The sequence below is a fragment of the Ursus arctos genome, unplaced genomic scaffold, assembly GCF_023065955.2.
Source record: "Ursus arctos isolate Adak ecotype North America unplaced genomic scaffold, UrsArc2.0 scaffold_4, whole genome shotgun sequence".
Classification (NCBI taxonomy): Eukaryota; Metazoa; Chordata; class Mammalia; order Carnivora; family Ursidae; genus Ursus; species Ursus arctos.
In genome coordinates this window covers 87051835-87070737 of record NW_026623056.1, presented here as the reverse complement: position 1 = coordinate 87070737, position 18903 = coordinate 87051835, and the positions used below count along the sequence as shown (strand labels likewise).

Below are 18903 nucleotides of genomic sequence, written 5' to 3'. Positions count from 1 at the left end.
ATTCTTTTAGTAGACAGATCTATGACCTCGCCTCCACCCCTGCTTCGTTTCTTGGCTTCAACTTTTGTTCAGAAAACAGTCACTCATTAGCCATTGGGCAGGTGGGCTGACCTGTTTCCCCTCCCCAGGAGCAGACGAAGATGTGGAAGTTTCAGAAGAGCATTATTAACAAAGAAAAGCTCAGTGTTCTCTAAGCTCAGAAGTAAACTTTGCCCTCTCTGGGGATGGAGAGTTTAAGGAGCTGGCAGTTAATATGGTGGCTTGCTTCAGAGCCACCAGGATCCCACGTGTGGTTGGAGATCCAGGGTGTTGGGCTCTGTGGTGTGTTGGGTGGTGTTGGGTGTGTTGGGTGGCCATGGGGTTCTGGGTCCTTTCAGATGCTTTCCATACAAACACAAACAGTTAAAGAGCCAACTTTTGTAAAAATACTTTTGCGAAGTGAAAAATTCCTATCAGTTTCAGTTACTGTCTTCTACCTGCACACAAGACTTTCTGGACTCATTTATACAGCGAGCAACTCTTAAAAAGACTGTCTTGGTCTTTTGTTGTCTATATTGAAGAGAAAGTCTACTTTCTCAGTCACAGGTAAAAGAAAAGTCAGGCTCAGAGCGATGGTGCCTTTCTCCAGGTGATGGAAAATGCATGTTACCTTTCATCTCGAAAACTAAAGTGAGTGTTTCCTTATAAACAGCTCAAGAAGATGAACAACGTTGTTTAGGATGAAGATTTTCCAAAAAAAATTGAAGCAGTGAAACTCTTTTATTAAATGAAATCTGATACAGAATTCTAATATATCAATTTTTATAATAACTATTAAGATGGTTTGTTTTATAAGCATATAAAATCAGAACTTTTCCATTTGAAGTGATTCCCCCTCTGTTTTCCCCGACTCATCCTCAAATCCCAAAGTGGCTGCTGAGGGGTCTGGACAGGCCTGGGGCCCAGTGGCTCACAGTTTGAAAAGTACTGGTTGTACGATGTAGCGACCGGCCAGAGCCAACAAGGTTGAAGTTTTTTGTACCATCCCATTTTATTTTGTCTTATGCCAAAACTTAAAAGCTTTATTAACTTTCAGATATAATGCATTACATGCAACCCGGCTGAAAATATTTTGCTTATTCACTGGAGGATTTAAATAAAAAAAAAAGATAGCCCCCTACTCCACCTAGATTACAGAACCACCATTGTTGGTTCATCTTCTGCCACTTTCCTCCTTGACAACCTGCTCGCCTGGGGTTCTTGGGCCGGGAGTCTGTGCAGAAGCTGGTGGGTTCTGGCCACCCTCACTGTTGGTCTCCTTACCCTGGAAAGGGCAGTGTGAGATGGTCGGTAGCCTTGGATTCTTGCTAGTAGCTTGTACCTGATCATGCTCTTCTGACCCCGGATGCTGATGCTCCGAAAGAGGGTGCCTCTGAGCAACCGAGGGCTCACACCAGCTGTCCTGGCTGTTGGGCAGGATCTCCTGGTGTATGATGTTGGCACATGTGCTTTCTAATGATGGCTGGGTTCCATTCATCCCCACCAGCGTGTCCTCTGTGCTGACGTTCTTCTCTGTGCTTATGGTTTTCTGTCACACACCTGGCATCATGGCAGCCAAAAATTGGTCTGCCCTTTGTTTTATCAGAAAAGATCATTTAAGGGCACCTGGGTGGCTCAGTCGGTTAAGCTTCTGCCTTCAGCTCCAGTCGTGATCCCAGGGTCCTGGGATAGAGTCCCTTATCAGGCTCCCTGCTCCGTGGGGACTCTGCTTCTCCCTCTCCCTCTACCCCTCCCCCTTGCTCATGCCCTCTCTCTCTCTCTCAAATAAGTAAAATCTTAAAAAAAAAAAAAAAAAAAGGAAAGATCATTTAAGACCATTACTCTAAAACCCAAGCCACCATCTTTGGGAAGAGAACAGAAGTCCCATCAAAGAAAAGTAAGGCATAAAAGGGCAGATATTCCTATCTTCAATAATAATCGGATAAAAAATACCTTTTTTTAATTTGAAAAAGATCTAGTAGTGTTAAATCTGACCATACTTTTCAGATTTGTTCTGTAAATTTAAAAAACTTAAATGTTTTCCCTTGCTAAGAAAATTCAAGTAATAGGAAGGAGTATCAAATGAGAAGTAACATTCCCCCTCCTTCACTGCTCCATAAGCACACCCAAGAATTAGCAGTTGACATTCCCAGCCTCCCACAGCGTGGTCCTGGGGTTGCCATGGGCAGGGTGCCCGTGCGCCACTGGGCCGCCTGGAGCAGGGGCCACTGCTGTGCTGGGGAGCATGGTCGGCCCTGTGCTCTCTCGTCCCTCTCTGGCCTGTCAGCAGCAGCCCTGTGGGCCCTGCTCCACTCACCTCTGGCCCTCTCCTCCTGGGCTCAGGCTCTGCCTTGGACTCGGTGATCTGTTCTCTTTCGCACGTGAGTTCACTTGGACCGGGATTCAGTGTGGTGGCCGTTGGAGTTGTTCATTATGTAAGTGGGCTGGCTATTCAAAGCATTTTCTTTGGCCAACTCCTGTATTCCACGGTCATTACTTTGGCGTATAATTAGGGCAGCTCCCAGCCTCCTGTAATTGGAGCTCTCCGAAACTCTTGGTTTATAGTCCCCAGTCTTTACATTCACTTACGCCAATAGTTCAAACAAATGTCAGCATTCCAGACTTTCCATGAGTTTTACTGTTACTGAAATCTGAAATCCAGTAATCTCTGTTAATTCACAATTTTGCTAATACGTGGTATCCAACCCCTGAAACCACACAGCACACCAGGAATCTAATGTGACACTCCTGCACGAAAGACTCCATGTTTGATTTTAAAAGTTTTACTTTTAGTGACTAGTACTGGCAATCTTATTTTGCCCCTTCTAAACTTTTACTCAGGGGCTCAGATTTCTTTTCCAGACTCTCAAGAAAGTTTCAGAACTGGAAATTTCAGAGATACCCACGTTGGACAATTGCCATGAGTTTTGTCGGCCCATTTTACTTAGTATTTACACCTGTACTTATACTGTATTACACCTAGAAGAAACCTGCCGTCTCTGACCGTAGTAGAAAAGCATCAGAATGCGGTACTGAAATGTGAGCCCCTGGGGCACCTGGGGGCTCAGGAGGTTAAGCATCCGACTCTTGGTTTCAGCTCAGGTCATGATCTCAGGGTTGTGAGATTGAGCCCCACGTTGGGCTCCACACTCAGCACAAAGCCTGCTTGAGATTCTCTCTCTCTCCCTCTGCCCTCACCCCTGCTTGCGTGCTCTCTCTCCCTTTGAATGAATGAATGAATGAATGAATGAATAAATAAATAAATAAATAAAATGTAAGCCCCCGAGAGCAGGGGCTTTGTCTCTTTTGTCCCAAGTACCTAGAACAGTGCTGATATTCTTTCTGCTGTTTTGGCAATATGTGTACGTAAGCCAAACAAAATTAGTATCTCTGTATTTTGTTACAGTTCTGTTGCTGGTGAACTGATTGATTTTCATAGATTTTTACTTAAATATGAACCACTTTCAGACTGTGACCCTGTTGTCAAGAAAGTAGGATGACTGTATTTCCTTCTATACTTGATTATCTCTGTGGGTTTCTTAATTGAAGCCATCACATACAATGGATTACTCTCCAGTATAGAGTTCCCTGGGGGCCATAACTACCACCACAATCCAGATGTGGAACGGTTCTCATGCTCCCCAAAATTCCCTGTGTCCTCTATAGTCCCCTCTTCTCCCCCCGTCCCTCGCTCCCCCCCCCCAGCCCCTAGCAAGTTCCAGTCCACTTTCAGTCCTTCTAGTTGCCCTTTTCCAGAATATCTTGTAAGTGACATAAGTGAGATTACATGATAGGTAGCCTTTTGAATCTGGCCTTATCACGTAGCGTGATGCCTTTGAGACTCATTCAGATTGTTGTGCGTATCAGTGGTGGTTCCGTTCTGTCGCCGAGTTGTCTTCTCTGGTGTGGATGTACCGCTGTGTGTTCAGCCACGCGCCCGATGAAGTACATTCGGGTGATTTGGAATAAAGCTAATAGAAACATTTGCGTACGGATTTTTGTGTGGACATAATCTTTCATTTCACTTGAGTAAAATCTAGGAATGGGATTAAGTAGCATTATAGGTTTTAATGACAGATTGGAGATGACGCAGTCTCTTCGAAATTCTCCTTTCTAGAAGTTCAGTAAACACCACATAATATTGGCCATTACTGACTGTGGAGAAATATCTGGTGATCATTTGTTCTCTTTTTCAAACAAGATGGGAAACAGTTGTGATACAGAATTGTGGAGGTGGGCGTACCTCACAAGTTGAAATCTCTCTAATGTTTCTGATTTCTGTTTTCCAACCAAAATGGGTCTCTGAGTGCTACTAAGAAAGACTAGTGTTTCAATAATTGTCTTAGCAATTAATTGTCTAACTTGTGTTTGCCCACCCAGCTCACTGTGATTTACCCTGTGATTTTGTCGTGCATTTGATTTTCTGTGGATAAAGGAAGGGGCAGCCCCACTATGTGTGCAAGATCTCCAGACCAAATGTGGTGGGAGGATCCCAGGTGGTTCTGAGTACTGCGCAGTGTGAGGAAGGAGGGACTTGGGTGCCTACGCAGAGGACTCTTGGGAACAATGACAGCTCCTCGTGCTGCTAGGACCATCAGAAAGGAAAGATTGGAGAGAGAAGAGCTGAGGCATTAAGGAAGAGGCTTTTTCTTCTCTGGCAGTTGTGTTCAAGTCCAAAGCAAGAGATAATCCCCAGAAATGTGACTTTCTAGCACACAATCTTTAGATCTTTTCCCAAGGCGAGCAGCCCTTGGGTTACCAGAATTTAAAGAGCTTAGATCTTGGTATATTTAGGTCCAGAGGCCACCCATTCTGGGATTGATCTTACTTTAAAATTGATTTATTATTTATTATGTTAATAGTTAATCAATTCAGTGGTTTAAAATTCATGAGTTGCAAGGTGGACGCCTCTATCCCTCACCATCCATCAAGGTCCTGTCCGTGGGATAACCAAAAGCTATCAATTTCTTGTGATTTCTGCCAGAGATATTTTATGCATATGTAAGTAAATGTGTACAAATGGCAATATTTTTTTTCATAGTGGTGCAATATGCAGCCTTAAAATAAATGTATATACTAATGTGAATGATCTTCAGGATATTGTTCAAGGGAAAAACCACCATTTTCCTATTGTTGGAATTTAGGTTCTTTACAGTCTTTTGGTATTACAAACAGCGTTGCCCTGAATAGCCATGTTCATAAGTCTTTTTCACCTGTACCAGTATATCTGAGGAAAATTCCTAAAATGCAATTGCTGGGTCCAGGTGTTCGTAAAATGTCTTTGGTATTGCCAGATGTTCTTCATGAGGTCATGGTATTCCAGACTCCCAGCCAGAAGCCTCTGAGAGTACCTGTTGCTGCCTTCCCTAACACAATATGCTCGAATATTTTGGTCTCTAGTAGTCTGATAGGTGGAAAATTGCACTTAGGATAGTTTTAATTGTTATTTCTCATATTATTGTTGAGATTGGGCATATTTTCATGTTCGCCTGTTACACTGAGTTCCATTATTTCCGTAGTTCGTCATTTATGTAAGTGATATCACTCCTAATCACTTTTATGAAACAGACTTTATTTTGGGTTGTATTTGTAGTAGTATTTATTCAGAGTTTTGAGTCACTTGGATATGATAAAAGTCATCCCGAATGGCTTCTTCTAACATTTTGGTTGTTTGTGTAAAAATATTGGAGTCTTTGACACATTGTGAACTTCCCATGTACAAAGGTTTGCAGTATGGCTCCCACCTAATTTTTTTTTTCCAGTTCTCTGGCCAGTTTCCTATATCATTTAGTGACTTATTCCATCTTTTGCTCTGGATTTAAAATGCTACTTTTATCATCTGTTAAGTTCTGCTACTATCTGGGTCTATTTCTGGACTCCTCCGTTTTGTTCAGTTGACCTCTCAGCCTGTACGTGCCCGGTAACACGCGTTATAAATCATCATGGTGATGGAACATCTCATAGAGCTAGTCTCTTCCTTCTCTTCTCTTCAACATTCATTGACTCTTCTATAAGAATTTTCAAATCAGCTTATCTGGTCTATATCACCCCACCACGTAGCCCCAAAAAGAATTATTTCCTTTAGGATTCTGTTGTCTTTATAGACTTAACTTTGGGAAAGTAGACACATTGAGGGTGCTAAAAATTTGTATTCGGGGCACCTGGGTGGCTCAGTTGGTTAAGGGTCTGTCTTTGGCTCAGGTCATGATCCCGAGGTCCTGGGATCAAGCCCCACGTCGGGCTCCCTGCTCAGCAGGGGAACCCTTCTCCCCCCACCATGCTTTCTCTCACTCTCTCTCTCTCTCTCAAATTAATAAAATCTAAAAACAAAAAGCAAAAAACAAAAAAACCTTTGTATTCAAAAACATGGTATGGCTCTCAGTTTGTTTTGTGCCCCTCAGCTGTGTTTTAAATTTTTGTCTTATCAGTGTTTTGGTCATTTCCTGTTAAATTATAATATTTTAGCTTTTAATGGCTTTTGAAAATAAAGACTTTTCTTCCAGCCTGTTTTCTCATTGGTGGTTGTTTTGTACATGATGCCTTGTTAATTTCTGCACATTAACTTTGAACCCAACTGTCTTCCTGAAATTCTCTTCATGTTGATAGTTTTCAGTGAATTGTTGTGGGTTCTTTCAGGTGTACAGTCATATTATCTGCAGATAAAGACCATTTTACTTTCTCCTTTTCAATTTTCATACCATTTCTTTAGTTAGGTTACTTTAACTAGTATTTGGACTCCATTAGTAGTGGTGACAGTGTTCATCCTTATTTTTTTCCTGATTTAAATCTAGCATATCTCATTTCCCATCAAGTTTGATACTGGCTTTTGGAAAAGATCGATCTATTATGTTGTGTTGAGGAAGTATCCTTCTTATGTTACTGAGAATTTTACCAAGAATGGATATGACATTTTAGCAACTGACTTTTCAGCATCTCTAGAGACGGGTATGATTTTTCTCTGGAGAGCTATTAATATAGTGAGTTGTACTAATAGTTTTTCTAAATAATTGAGCTGTCCATTCATTCCTGGACTGAATCCCCTGGGATTATGGTGTGCTATTCCTTTAAGTTGTTCCTGGATTGTATTTGTTAATATTTTATATAGGACCTTTGCATTGATATTTGTAAGTGAGAAAAATCTAGCTTTCTGTGGGAATGGGTACATGTATACATTTTTGTCTTTTGATGTCATTATTATATTTCCCTTATTTTTTTTTAAAAGAAATTCCTTCCTTTTCTATGTTTTGGAGTAGCTTAATATTGGAATTTTCTGTTCTTTATACATTTGGGGATGATCTCCAAAACTCTCTGGGCCTGGTGCTTTGAATGGGGGCTTATTTATAACTTTCTCTACTTTTTCTATGGTGACCGATTTGCTTAGGTCTCATGTCTCCTTTATAGTTAGTTTAGGTTAATTATATTTTCTTAGAAGAATAACTCACTTTATCAACTTTTCAGATTGACTCACATGCAGTGGAACAGTGCGTTCTCTTATTCTTTTAATTACCTCTGTATCTCTGATGTTTGCTTTCCTCTTTTTTTTTCTTGATTATTATTATTATTATTTCTTAAATAATTTGCTCTGCTATTTTTTTTTCTAAAAAACTGTTGAACTTATTTACGGGCCAGTTTTGTCAATTTTTGTGCATGAACCATGGACACGAAAAAGAGCGTACTATCTCCCTGGAGTGTGGGGTTCCACGTGTGCCGATTAGTCATACCTTATTGACGCATCACGTGGATCCGTTATACCTTTTCTTCTTCTTGTCGTTTTCTCTGTCATGAGCTAAGGGGGTAAATTAACGTCTCCCACACCGGATGTGTTTTCCTCAATCTCTGCTTGTGTCCCCTGTCATTTCTGCATTGTCAGTGCCACGTTATTTGATCGCAGGGAGTCGTGCGGCGGGTCCTCAGCGCGAGCCCCGCTGCTGGGAGTTGCACAGTGCCCTTCTTTGTCTCCTTTGGTCGCTCTGAGCTCAGCCTTGCCTGATGGGAAGATTACAGCCTGTGATTGATTTCTTCGCTCTTGCATCACAGTCCTTCCCGTAGCCTTTCTTCTTCTTGTAGGTGCTTCCCTGTCATACAACAGAAAATTGGGCTCTGCTTTGAGATAGAATCTGAATGTCTGTTTTTAATAGACGTTAATTTAGCCCATTTATTAATCTGACATGTGTTTGGCATTAGTTCTGTCGCTGCTGCTTTGGTGTCACTTGAGGGGATGGTTTTTTAAGTAGCTTTTAAAACTTCTTCTCTCCAGCCTTTTTTTTTTTTTTTTTTTTTTTGCTTTATGTTGTTTATATGATTTTCTAATACTTTGGAGTTTTATTTGTTATAGTTGTTACCCTTACAAGTTTTTCTTATGCCCTACATCTGCTTTGTTTTCGACGTTATTTATTAATCCCCTCTTGTGAACTATGATGAAATTACTGTATTTCCTCTTCTTTCTTTCCTCCTTTCTTCTCTTCTACCAGCTGGTCTTAGTTATTTACAAATATCACCTGTGCTGGTATTTACCTTTGTGAAGTTGATTCGTACTCTGTGATTCGATTTGCTAACTTCAGATCAGCACTGTCCAGTAGAACTCTCTGCAGTGATGTGTGTGTCCTGTTTATCTGCTCTGTCTGTTGTGACGGCCACTGGCCATAAAGTGGCTTTTAAGCACTTGAATGTGTGGCTAGTCTGACTGAGGGGCTGATCTTAAATTTTATTTAATATTAATCAATATAAATTTGAGTTTAAATAGCCACATGTGGCTAGTGGCTGCCGTATGGGGGAGCATGGTTGTTTTTTTTTAAGTTTATTTATTTATTTAAGTGATCTCTACATCCAGCATGAGGCTCAAACTCATGACCCCAAAATCAAAGAATTACACGCTCCTCCTACTGAGCCCGCCAGGCGCCCTGGAGAGCAGGGTTTTCATGGCGTATTTGTAAGCCCCAGCTGTGAGAGTCAGGGAAGGCACGGACATTATGCTACCTCCCACATTCTTGCTCCCTTCCTCTCCCAGCTAGTGTTACTTAAGTCACCTCTCCACTGTCGGGCCTTGCATTTCACATTCTTTTCTCCTACCATCATCATCACAGATCTCCTTGTCTTATTATTAGAGTTAAATGGATTCAGTCTTCACACGTGGGTTTTTTTTGACAGTTTTCTAGCCATCCCACGGATGCTTATAGTTCACTATGTAGTAAATACCTCAAGGAGGATTTTCACGCGGCACTCCTTGGGGTTTGTTTCTGCACATCTAAAACTCCTTTATAGTGGAGTGACTGTTTAGATGGGTATAAAATTCTATGATCACGCTTTGTTCATTGATCATTGTAACGGTCATCGCTGTACCTGCATTTTGAATTGCGTCTTGCTATGGAGAAGTCAGGGTTTTCTCCCCTTTTACGAGTGACTTGATCTTTTTGCCTGATTCCTAAAGGATTCTTTCTTTTTGAGGTAGAATAATTTTACTAAAATCTATCCTTTTCTTGACCATTCCTGATCCATTTGCCCTTTCAGTATTTTTTTTAAGATTTTATTTATTTGAGAGAGAGAGAGAGGGAGCATGAGTTGGGGGGGAGGGGCAAAGGGAGAGGGAGAAGCAGACTCCTGGCTGAGCAGGAAGCCTGACGAAGGGCTCAGTCCCAGGACCAGAGATCCTGACCTGAGGTGAAGGCAGATGCTTAACCACCTGAGCCACCCAGGTGCCCCACTCTTTCAGTATTTTAAAATTATGTCAGTGAATGTGTGTTCTGTTCCATTCTTCCAGTTTTCTCATTGGGGAGCTTCATTATGCATGCATTGGTTGTTCCTCACTGTCCCTCTTACTTGTCGCTTTTTTGGGTGATTCTTTTTAATACTTTATTACATTTTTATTTCATTTGTTTGCATTTTCTCACTTCTGCCTGTGTGTACTTTTTGCTGCTTTCAGTTTCACCTCCTTTTCTGTGATGTTTGTATTTTTTCCTTCCACTTCTCTTCTGAGATTTTCTTCTATTTTTATCTCTTTCTGTGACCTCATCATTTCATCATCCCTGAGCAATTACAGCTCTGTCCATCTTTTATAGAAGCAATTTAAAAAATTCATGGTGAAATGCATGTTCATAGTTTTCATCTGTTTGATGGTACTGTTTTTTTCTGGTGAATGGTCATTTATGAATATTGAATGTTGAGTAATGAATATTCAGGAACCATTCATCAAGGGCCTGTTCTCACAGTCACTCAACCCTGTGGAGTATACCTTCCAGGAGTGCAGATAATAAATAAGAGATCGTTACTTATGTATATTCTAGAAGGTGACAAGTGCTCCAGAGCAGAGTTGAGGAGGGGGATAAGTGAGTGTTGGGAAGGGGGCAGTTTTAAATAGGATGGTCAGGGAAGCCCTCACTAAAATGGTGTTGTTTGTACAATGACTTGATGGAGATGAGGGAGTGAATGGTAAAGAAAAAATGATCTATGACACTTGTTAAAGACGTCAGGGGAACTGTTGTGATGGCTGTGGAGACCTCTGCAGTGGGGCCTTGCAGTAGGAGAGAGAACAGACTCAACTGCAAGTACAGTGTGGGCAAGGGGCTGGGAGACCAGGGTGCAACAGTGGGTGGAAAATTACAGAGAGGAGACATCGGGGACAAAGTCTAAGAGCGGATTCTGGCTAAACCAACCTAATAGGATCTTGCTGAAGGCAGGCCAGGGTGACCAGCCTCATATGGGGCACTGGGGGAGGGTGAGAAACCCGAGCAGGGGTGATCAGATATGGGGGCTGGCTAAAGTGATTAGCAGAATTCTTGCTACAGCTGGACCATGCAGAGATGAACGTGGAAGTCCAGACGTCAAGGGCTGGTTGAAAAAGAGCTTAGGAAAGCTGAGTAGCGTTTGGTCAAGGAGAGAATTTTTGTCACAATCCATGTGGGTACCTGCAGGAGGACGTCCAGGTGGAGGGAAGAACACGTGCAAATGCCCTGAGGCTGGGATTTGCAGGCACCTAAAGGACTAGCAAGGGGGCCAGGAAGGGAGGAGTGAAATGAAGTGACTTAACAGGAGGGTTAAGGGATGAGGCCAGACCAATCAAGGTAGGGGCAGACCCCCCTTTATAGGCCATCGAAATGACTTTGGCCTTTACCCTGAATGAGATGGGGAACTGCTATAAAGTCCCTTGAAGTAGAAGAGTGACATGCTCTGGCTTGTGTGGATTCATCATCCGCTGCTCGGATTTCTCTGCCGTCCCTCCCTCGCTCATGTTTACATCCATTATGTCTCCTTCTTGTAGGACTTGAACTTACCCCCGACCAGGCTGGCTGAGGTTTGATGTGTGAGTTTCTTCATCCTTTACTGTGCTTCCGCTGTGGGCTCAGCGCTGGGGGAGGCTTGCGCAAAGCCGAGGGCCTGCCTCCCACTGCTGCCGAGGCTCCTGCTTCCCGCCTCCTGCACGACCTCGGCTGGGGCTGCCTCCTCCACGCCTCCGTCCCTTCCAGCTCCGGCCCAGCCTGCAGCCAGTGCCGCTGCTCGCAGGTGTGCCCTCCCCACTGGGAGCAGAGTTCCGCATGGCGGGGCCTTGTTCGGCCTCTCTACCTCGCACCCCTGCCGGGTCTGCGCCCCCTGCAGCAGCCCTTCCACCTGTCCTGGGCCTCACCTGTCTCCTTGCTTCACCAAAAATGCAGTCTGTGGTTTTCATTCTTGTTCTTTTTGGTGACTTCCAGGAAGCTGGAACGGGGATGCAGACTTGACACCACCATCTTCAAACCCGGAGTCCAAGTTATGGGTTTGGTGTTTAATTCTGGGGAACACAAAAGAAAAAGTGTGTGTTTTTGGTAGTGGCCTTTCCCACTTAGAGAAGAACGAGGTGTCTGAACGGACTTGGGTGTGGTTTCTTTTTTTTTTTTTTTTTTAAGATTTTATTTATTTATTTAACACAGATAGACAGCCAGCGAGAGAGGGAACACAAGCAGGGGGAGTGGGAGAGGAAGAAGCAGGCTCATAGCAAAAGAACCTGATGTGGGACTCGATCCCGCAACGCTGGGATCACGCCCTGAGCCGAAGGCAGATGCTTAACCGCTGTGCCACCCAGGCGCCCCTGGGTGTGGTTTCTGCCCAGAAAGCCAGCAGGGCTGAGATTCGGGGTGCGACCAGTACCTTCTCAGTGCTTCTTCTAGCCTCGGCTTTGGTTCGCGGCTCAAGACAGCTGTTCTAGGCCTTTCTCCAGACCTGGCTCCTCCAGGCCAGAGACTCGAGCTGGCCTTCTGTGCCAGGTGCCCCGCAGCGCATCGCCTCACAGAGGGGCAGGTGTCCAGCCCGCAGTGGCCTCGGGCGTCTGTGCTGGCCCGCTGTGACAGATGGCTTGGCCGTGAGTCCCCCGTCAGCGGAGCTGTGCGGCTGAAGCAGGGTCTGTCACCTCGAGTCCTCCACGCATGCAAGTGTGGGGCCTGCGTCGCTCACGTCTGCATTTCTTGGTCTTTCTCAGGCCTGGGGCCCCCTTGGTGCTGTGACGACAGCCATGCCTTTTCTAAAAATTAGCACCTGTGCACATGACTTTTGTGCATTGTTTCTGGGGTTTGCCCCCATGCTTGAGTCCAGGAGTGACCCCTGCTAATGATGTTGGGTGACGTATCGGCACCATCCAGAGCCGTAGTCTTACCTTCTCTCTGTTGAGAGTTCTAGACGAAAGTCGGGGTGGGGGGCACGTTCTTGGGGAGGTCGTGAGTTTTCCCTTAGTTTAGTTACTCCAGCTCATTCTGTGCTCCTTTGCCAGAATTAATCAAGCATTGTCCAGGTGCCTACAGCCAATAAGGTGATATATGTCAATTATCCTTACATGAAAAACAAACGAAAGAATTGGTTCCTATTACTGTGGGTCTTACCTCTTTGTTGAACCATTTTCTGTTTCTAAAATTCTGTTTCTTAAAAATAAATAAATAATAATTTTTAAAAAATTCTGTATCTTGGCTCCTTGGGCTACACCTGGACAAATTCTATATCCCTCTTTTATTGGTGGGGTTTGAACAGACCTGCCAAACTTACCTACAAATATTTTATTAATTTTGTATTTCTACTATTTTCTTTCTTTCTTTCTTTCTTTCTTTCTAAGATTGTATTTATTTGACAGTGAGAGAGAGAGAGAGAGGGAGAGCACAAGCAGGGCGAGCGGTAGGGAAAGGGAGAAACAGGTTCCCTGCTAAGCAGGGAGCCCGATGCAGGGACCGGATCTCAGGACCCTGGGATCCTGACCTGAGCCGAAGGCAGAGGAGTCACCCAGGCGCTCCTCTACTTATTCTTTCTTAATTAAATGAAAGAATGACAAAAGAATCCCTTGGGTCATAAACTATTTACTCTGCTTCCTTCCAAGGTACTTTAGTTCCTTTTCCTTCTTATGCCATAGGGATCAGGGAAGGAAAGGTTGTATTGATGTCATGACTATAATATGGCAATCCGTGGTCAGCCCAGATCCTGTTCCCGTGAGAATAACTGAAAATGTGATTAGATGGGAGCAGTGTCCCAAGTGCTACTGTGTTGTGTAAGCGATAAAGTTCATGCAATTGTTTTGGCTTATTTTATTTCTGGGACACACGAGTCAAGTAAATTTTTAAAAATATACTAGTGAATTTAAATTTTTAAAAATGAGACTTCTATTTAATTTGGGTTGTACAAGAAATAATAGAATTAATTTTAATTAAATTTAAAAGTTAAATTATTTCAGAGGAATTTTTGTTTAAATTTGCTTATGCACTTTTTATGGGGGAGGGTAGGAAACAAAAACAAAATACTTCGTGCATTTAAGGGACATAGACTGTTCCCTGCTTCCCTCAATTCCTCATACTGTGAGAACTTGGTAAAAGTTTTTTCACTGGATGACTAGAGGAAATAAAAAGATTTAAACACCAATAGGACAGAAGGTTTTTAATGCTTTGATCTGCAGGCCCCTTTTAATTTTGCTGTTTTTCTTTTTTTGGTTTGGTTGTCAGTAATTTTTTGCCATCATATTACCATTTGACAGCAGTCGTGCTATGTTTCTGAAGGTCATTTCACAAACATGTTGTTTGAATTTATTGTGGATTCGCTTCCGCTCCGTTGGACGCTGTGTCGTCTCCTGAACTTCCTTTTCCACCCAAAACCCCCGTAGCAAATTGAGACCATCGAATTCTATGGTGACAGGAAGAAACTGCCATCCAGGAGAGAGGATAATGTCCATATTCTGTTACTCTGTAATTATCTTCAGATAGATGAATAGATGATCTGTTGTGAAGTCTTTCCTAAATGATTTATGATCCAGGGAAATTTAGGCTCGAATGTCTACAGGGTGACCCGGGCCGTGAAGAGACTGGGGAAGACTTAGCGAAAGTGGCGGGGTGTCCTCACATGTTCTGTGGACAAACTCTAGACCCCTCCTCACTGAGGCTTCCTGGGCCGAGAGAGCATCGGGCCAGTAGTTACGTTATACTATGCATTTGAAAATGTGTAGTCGTTTTAGCATAATTGAGAAAGAACCCAAAGAAAAGGGTTTTATTTTATTGTATTCTTTCCGAAGAGGTCATTACACATGCTTGTGAATAATGTGGCTTTGAATCTGCCACTTGCCTCCGGCCCTGCTCTTTGCCCTTTTTGGAATCAGACATTTGTGGGGATTCTCCCAGCCGGGAGTGGGGATGTGTCTGGAAGGCTGAGATGGCCTGAGACCCGCTGCCCACTCCCCCTGGTGCTCCCCAGCCGTGCGTCCCGCCCCGCATCATCCGTCCCTACCAGAGGCTGTGCCGGCACCATCCCAGCATCCAGGTCTCTGGTCTGTACTAAGTGCTAAGAATATCTGCATCTTTGAACAAATTGCTAGTTAAGGAGACCTGCTTTTGCTAATACACAGGTGAATGCAAAGACGTGTTAATTTGACTGGTGGCTGTCTCTGCTCTCCTAGGAAGTGCTCTCGGGCGTGGTGGTCGTATCTGGGAAGGACTCAATCCAGCACCAGGGAGTGTCTCTGACAGTGGAAGGAAGCGTGAACCTCCAGCTCAGTGCCAAGAGTGTGGGTGTGTTCGAGGCTTTCTATAATTCCGTTAAGGTAAGAACGCTGAGGTTGCACATTTGTAGTTCATTATCCCGATGTGTGTGGTGGTTCTTACTTGTTTTCTGGCTTTATTGTTGTTACCTGTCGATGTTTTGCAAGGCATAAGCGGTGGTCCTACTTTTAACAGTTGCTAATCAGACCGAAAAAATATTCAGATTGTTTTGATCCTGAATATATCCTATTGCAAGTCTGCCTGTTTTAATTCCTATAAGATAGGATAGGAGAACAGTAAGTAGACTAAATTCAGCCTTTAAAGAGACCAGAGCTCTTCTGAGAAGTGCCTGTGTCTTCCGGCACTGACCTTCCTAGAACGAAACTGTTATTTGGACCGTGTACGCGGCAGCTCCTGGAGTTGACACTCAGGCTAGACGCAGAGAGAGCAGTGGCCATTCTTCCCTTTTTGTCTTTTTGGGTACAGGTGCGTGTTCCAGAATATACACTCTTGTTCTATACTTAGAGTTTCCTTTTCCGGAGGGACATATTAACCGTGAGTGTTGAGGGCAAAGGAGGTCAGAGGAAAGAAGAGTTCTCAATTAACCGCATTCAGATTCAGGGCCTTCCTGTGCTCTTCCACAGTCTCCCTGTTTTCTTCCAGAAGCACGCAGAGACTCACTTCAGAAGTGGTAGATGTTCTGAGTGATGCAAAACCAAGGCTTCGAACATGAACTAGTTAAGGGGTGATAGCTGCCTTTGAGCCGGGCCCCCGTGTAACACGGAGGCGCACAGGGCTGAGGACGGGGCTGCTCTTCCCCACGCGGTGAGCTGTGGGAAGGCTCCCAGGAGGCCTGGGTCCACGGCGGGCACCCTCCTGGCCCAGCACCTTGACTTTCATTCTGAAGGTAGGAGTGCCTGTCGGGAGGGTTGTTAGGGCAGTGAACTGAGCTTTTTGGGGAAAGCAGAGGAAATACGGGTTCAGATGTGCACCAAACGTCTAAGCATCCGGTCCTGTGAACGCACCGTAATCGTGCCAGAGACTCGAGCCAGCTGGCTGCTCCTTTGCAGACACAGCCCTGTGCTGGCCAGGACACGGGCAGCGTAGCCTCCGAGGGCTCCGGGCTCGTGTCTTTCAGGAGATCGTTAATAGACACGGTAATTGGGAAATGCATCTAGAAGTGCGTGTTGATAGATGGAGTTGCTTTCTCTTTACAGCCCATCCAGATTATCAGCAGTACCATTGAAATGGTGAAGCCAGGGAAATTTCCCAGCGGCAAAACCGAAATTCCCTTCGAATTTCCTCTGCACGTGAAGGGCAACAAAGTTCTGTACGAGACTTACCACGGCGTGTTTGTCAACATTCAGGTGAGAGTTTCCGAATCCCGTGCAGTTGATTCCCTGACTTTTCTTCTGCAAAACGGCTCCGTCTTTCTTTCACTGAAAGGTGAATAGACGGACCCAAGAATTTAATACTGTAATTATGCTAAGACTGCGTGTATCTTCTGTCTCCATTTCTCATTTTGCTTTGCAGAACATATTTTCTGTGTGGCCATTATTTTTGATAGGAACCCCGGAGGACCCCGGCTATAGCTTCTTTTAAAAATTTCCGTTGTTTCTTTTGGGCCCTGTTCGGCCACGCTGACACCGTGAGGGGTGCTGTTAGTGTTTGGTGACAGCTATGCCCTCGCTCCTCTCTGGCACCCGCACTAATTGTCTGTTTTATACGGATAAATATCTCTTTGTTAGGTATCCAAAGGCTAGCACTCTAACATAGGCTTGTATTCTTTATTGAACAAACCTTGTAAATGAGGGGAAGGGAATTTATGACTTCCTGTCTACCTCCGCCGGCTCAGGACGCCTTTCACAGCCGCTATTGTCTCCGGCACTGTTCGGCGTCATGACTCAGAGCGAGCGGGCGAGAGAGAGCCTTTCCTTTATTCAGTGGAAAGAAAGGTACTTTTGTGAGAGATCAGCTTTGCCGGGCTCCCCTTGCCGCATGAGACAAAACCATTTTGTCTTGCGTACGTGCAACAGGGCGGAAAGTTAGGAAGTTTCTTGATTTATTAAGTTGTAGCTGATAATTTGGTCTTAGTAAGAGACCATTCCCCCGCCTAAAACATAGCCATTTAAAAATACCAATCCTCAAAACGCTTATGAGAGTGTCCACTCAAGGTTTGTCTGCGTTCGAGTTCTGGAAACGTGGGGGGCGCCGAAGCACGTGCCGCGTGACATCCTGCACTGCAGTCACTGTCTTCCGTCAAGAAATACCGCGTCTCGTCCTTCATTGTGGGTGCACCTGTTTCAGGCGGTCTGTACGTAGAGGGCTTTGGACAGCCCGCCCGAAGTGACCGGAAGGACCAGCTTCCTGGGTCGGGAGCGCTTTCACCGCGGAAGGCAGTACAAGCAAAGTGCCTTCTTAGCAAGACTGATAGATTCTCACGTGTCTCACTTGAACGTCATGTTTCTTCTCTCTCCAGAATCAGCATCGCCTTGCTTTCCCAACACAGTAACTTTTGAATACTGTTTATTTAATAACATAAGCGTTTGTTCATGAGAAACCGAAGAGAATTACGGTCAGGTTTCACTGGTCATGCTTCTTGTGCCTTTCTCCTATGTTCATCGTTCTTGTTAAGGGATTAAGTTGTTCAAAATCAAACTGGAGGGGCGCCTGGCTGGCTCAGTCGTTAAGCATCTGCCTTCAGCTCAGGGCGTGATCCCCGAGTCCTGGGATCGAGCCCCACATCGGGCTCCTCCGCTGGGAGCCTGCTTTTTCTTCTCCCACTCCCCCTGCCTGTGTTCCCTCTCTCACTGGCTGTCTCTATCTCTGTCAAATAAATAAAATCTTTAAAAAAAAAAAATCAAATTGGAAACTGCTCCTTTTCCAAATATTGCCAAGAAGGGCATGGAGATGTACAGTTGACCCTTGAAAAGCATGGGTTTGAACTGTGTGGGTCCCGTTTACGTGGATCTTTTAGAGTGCAAATGTATTTTCTCTTCTCTCTGGTTTTCTTTTCTCTAGCTTACTTCATGGGAAGAATACAGTACATGATACATATAACATATAAAATATCTGTTAATCGACTGTTTATGTTACCGGTCAGGCTTCTGGTCGACAGTCGGCGCTTGGTAGTTCCCTTTTTGGGAAGTCACAAGTTATGCATGGATTTTTGACTGTGTCGGGATCGGCGCCCCTCACCCCGCATTGTTCAAGAGTCAGCTGTACATAAAAAACCGTGTGCTTGTGTCCTGCATGGCCGTGTGAAATTGGAAACCCTTTAAAATGCAGTTGGAGAGGTAGCCTGTGGTGAGTTCTTCAGTATGGTGTAGGGTCGCCCAGACCCAGCCTTTAGTTTGGTCATCAGGTTTCACCCCTTGAGGGTTAACTTCAGAATGCTAAACTTAGAATTCTCTACCTCCCCAAATATCTCACAGATTTCTAAAAATGAGATTTCTTCTCTTCCTAACCTCCAATTTAGAAGAGCTTATCACCTAGATTCAACATTTATTAGAATTTTGCCATTTTTGTTTCATGTGTGTTTATCTTTCCTGAGTCATTTCAAAGTTAGTTACGGAATCATGACACTTCCTGAGCTACGTCAATACCCATCTCCAGAAAGTAGGGACGCTCTCCTACATAATCACAGCTGGCATCTTCACACCTATCGAAATTGACAAAAATCCTCAAATACCATCTCATTCCCGACTCATATGCAAATTTGTTATTGCTCCTTCTGAGAAAACATACTTCTTCTTTTTTAAAGATTTTATTTTTAATGGGACACCTGGGTGGCTCAGTCGCTTAGGCATCTGCCTTCGGCTCGGGTCACAATCCCAGGGTCCTGGGATCAAGTCCTGCATTGGGCTCCTTGCTCAGTGGGGAGCCTGCTTTTGCCTCTCCCTCTGCTGCTCTCTCT

At 44.2% G+C, this 18903-nt stretch overlaps 1 protein-coding gene across 1 annotated transcript in view; it reads left to right on the top strand.

Moving 5' to 3' along the window:
* Positions 1–18903, top strand: part of VPS26C (VPS26 endosomal protein sorting factor C) — a 41645-nt gene that overhangs the window by 9072 nt on the left and 13670 nt on the right. The window contains exons 2-3 of the mRNA XM_026504175.4: positions 14906–15049; positions 16205–16354. Of these exons, the coding sequence (XP_026359960.1) occupies positions 14906–15049; positions 16205–16354 (294 nt within the window). The remainder of the gene's footprint in view (positions 1–14905; positions 15050–16204; positions 16355–18903) is intronic.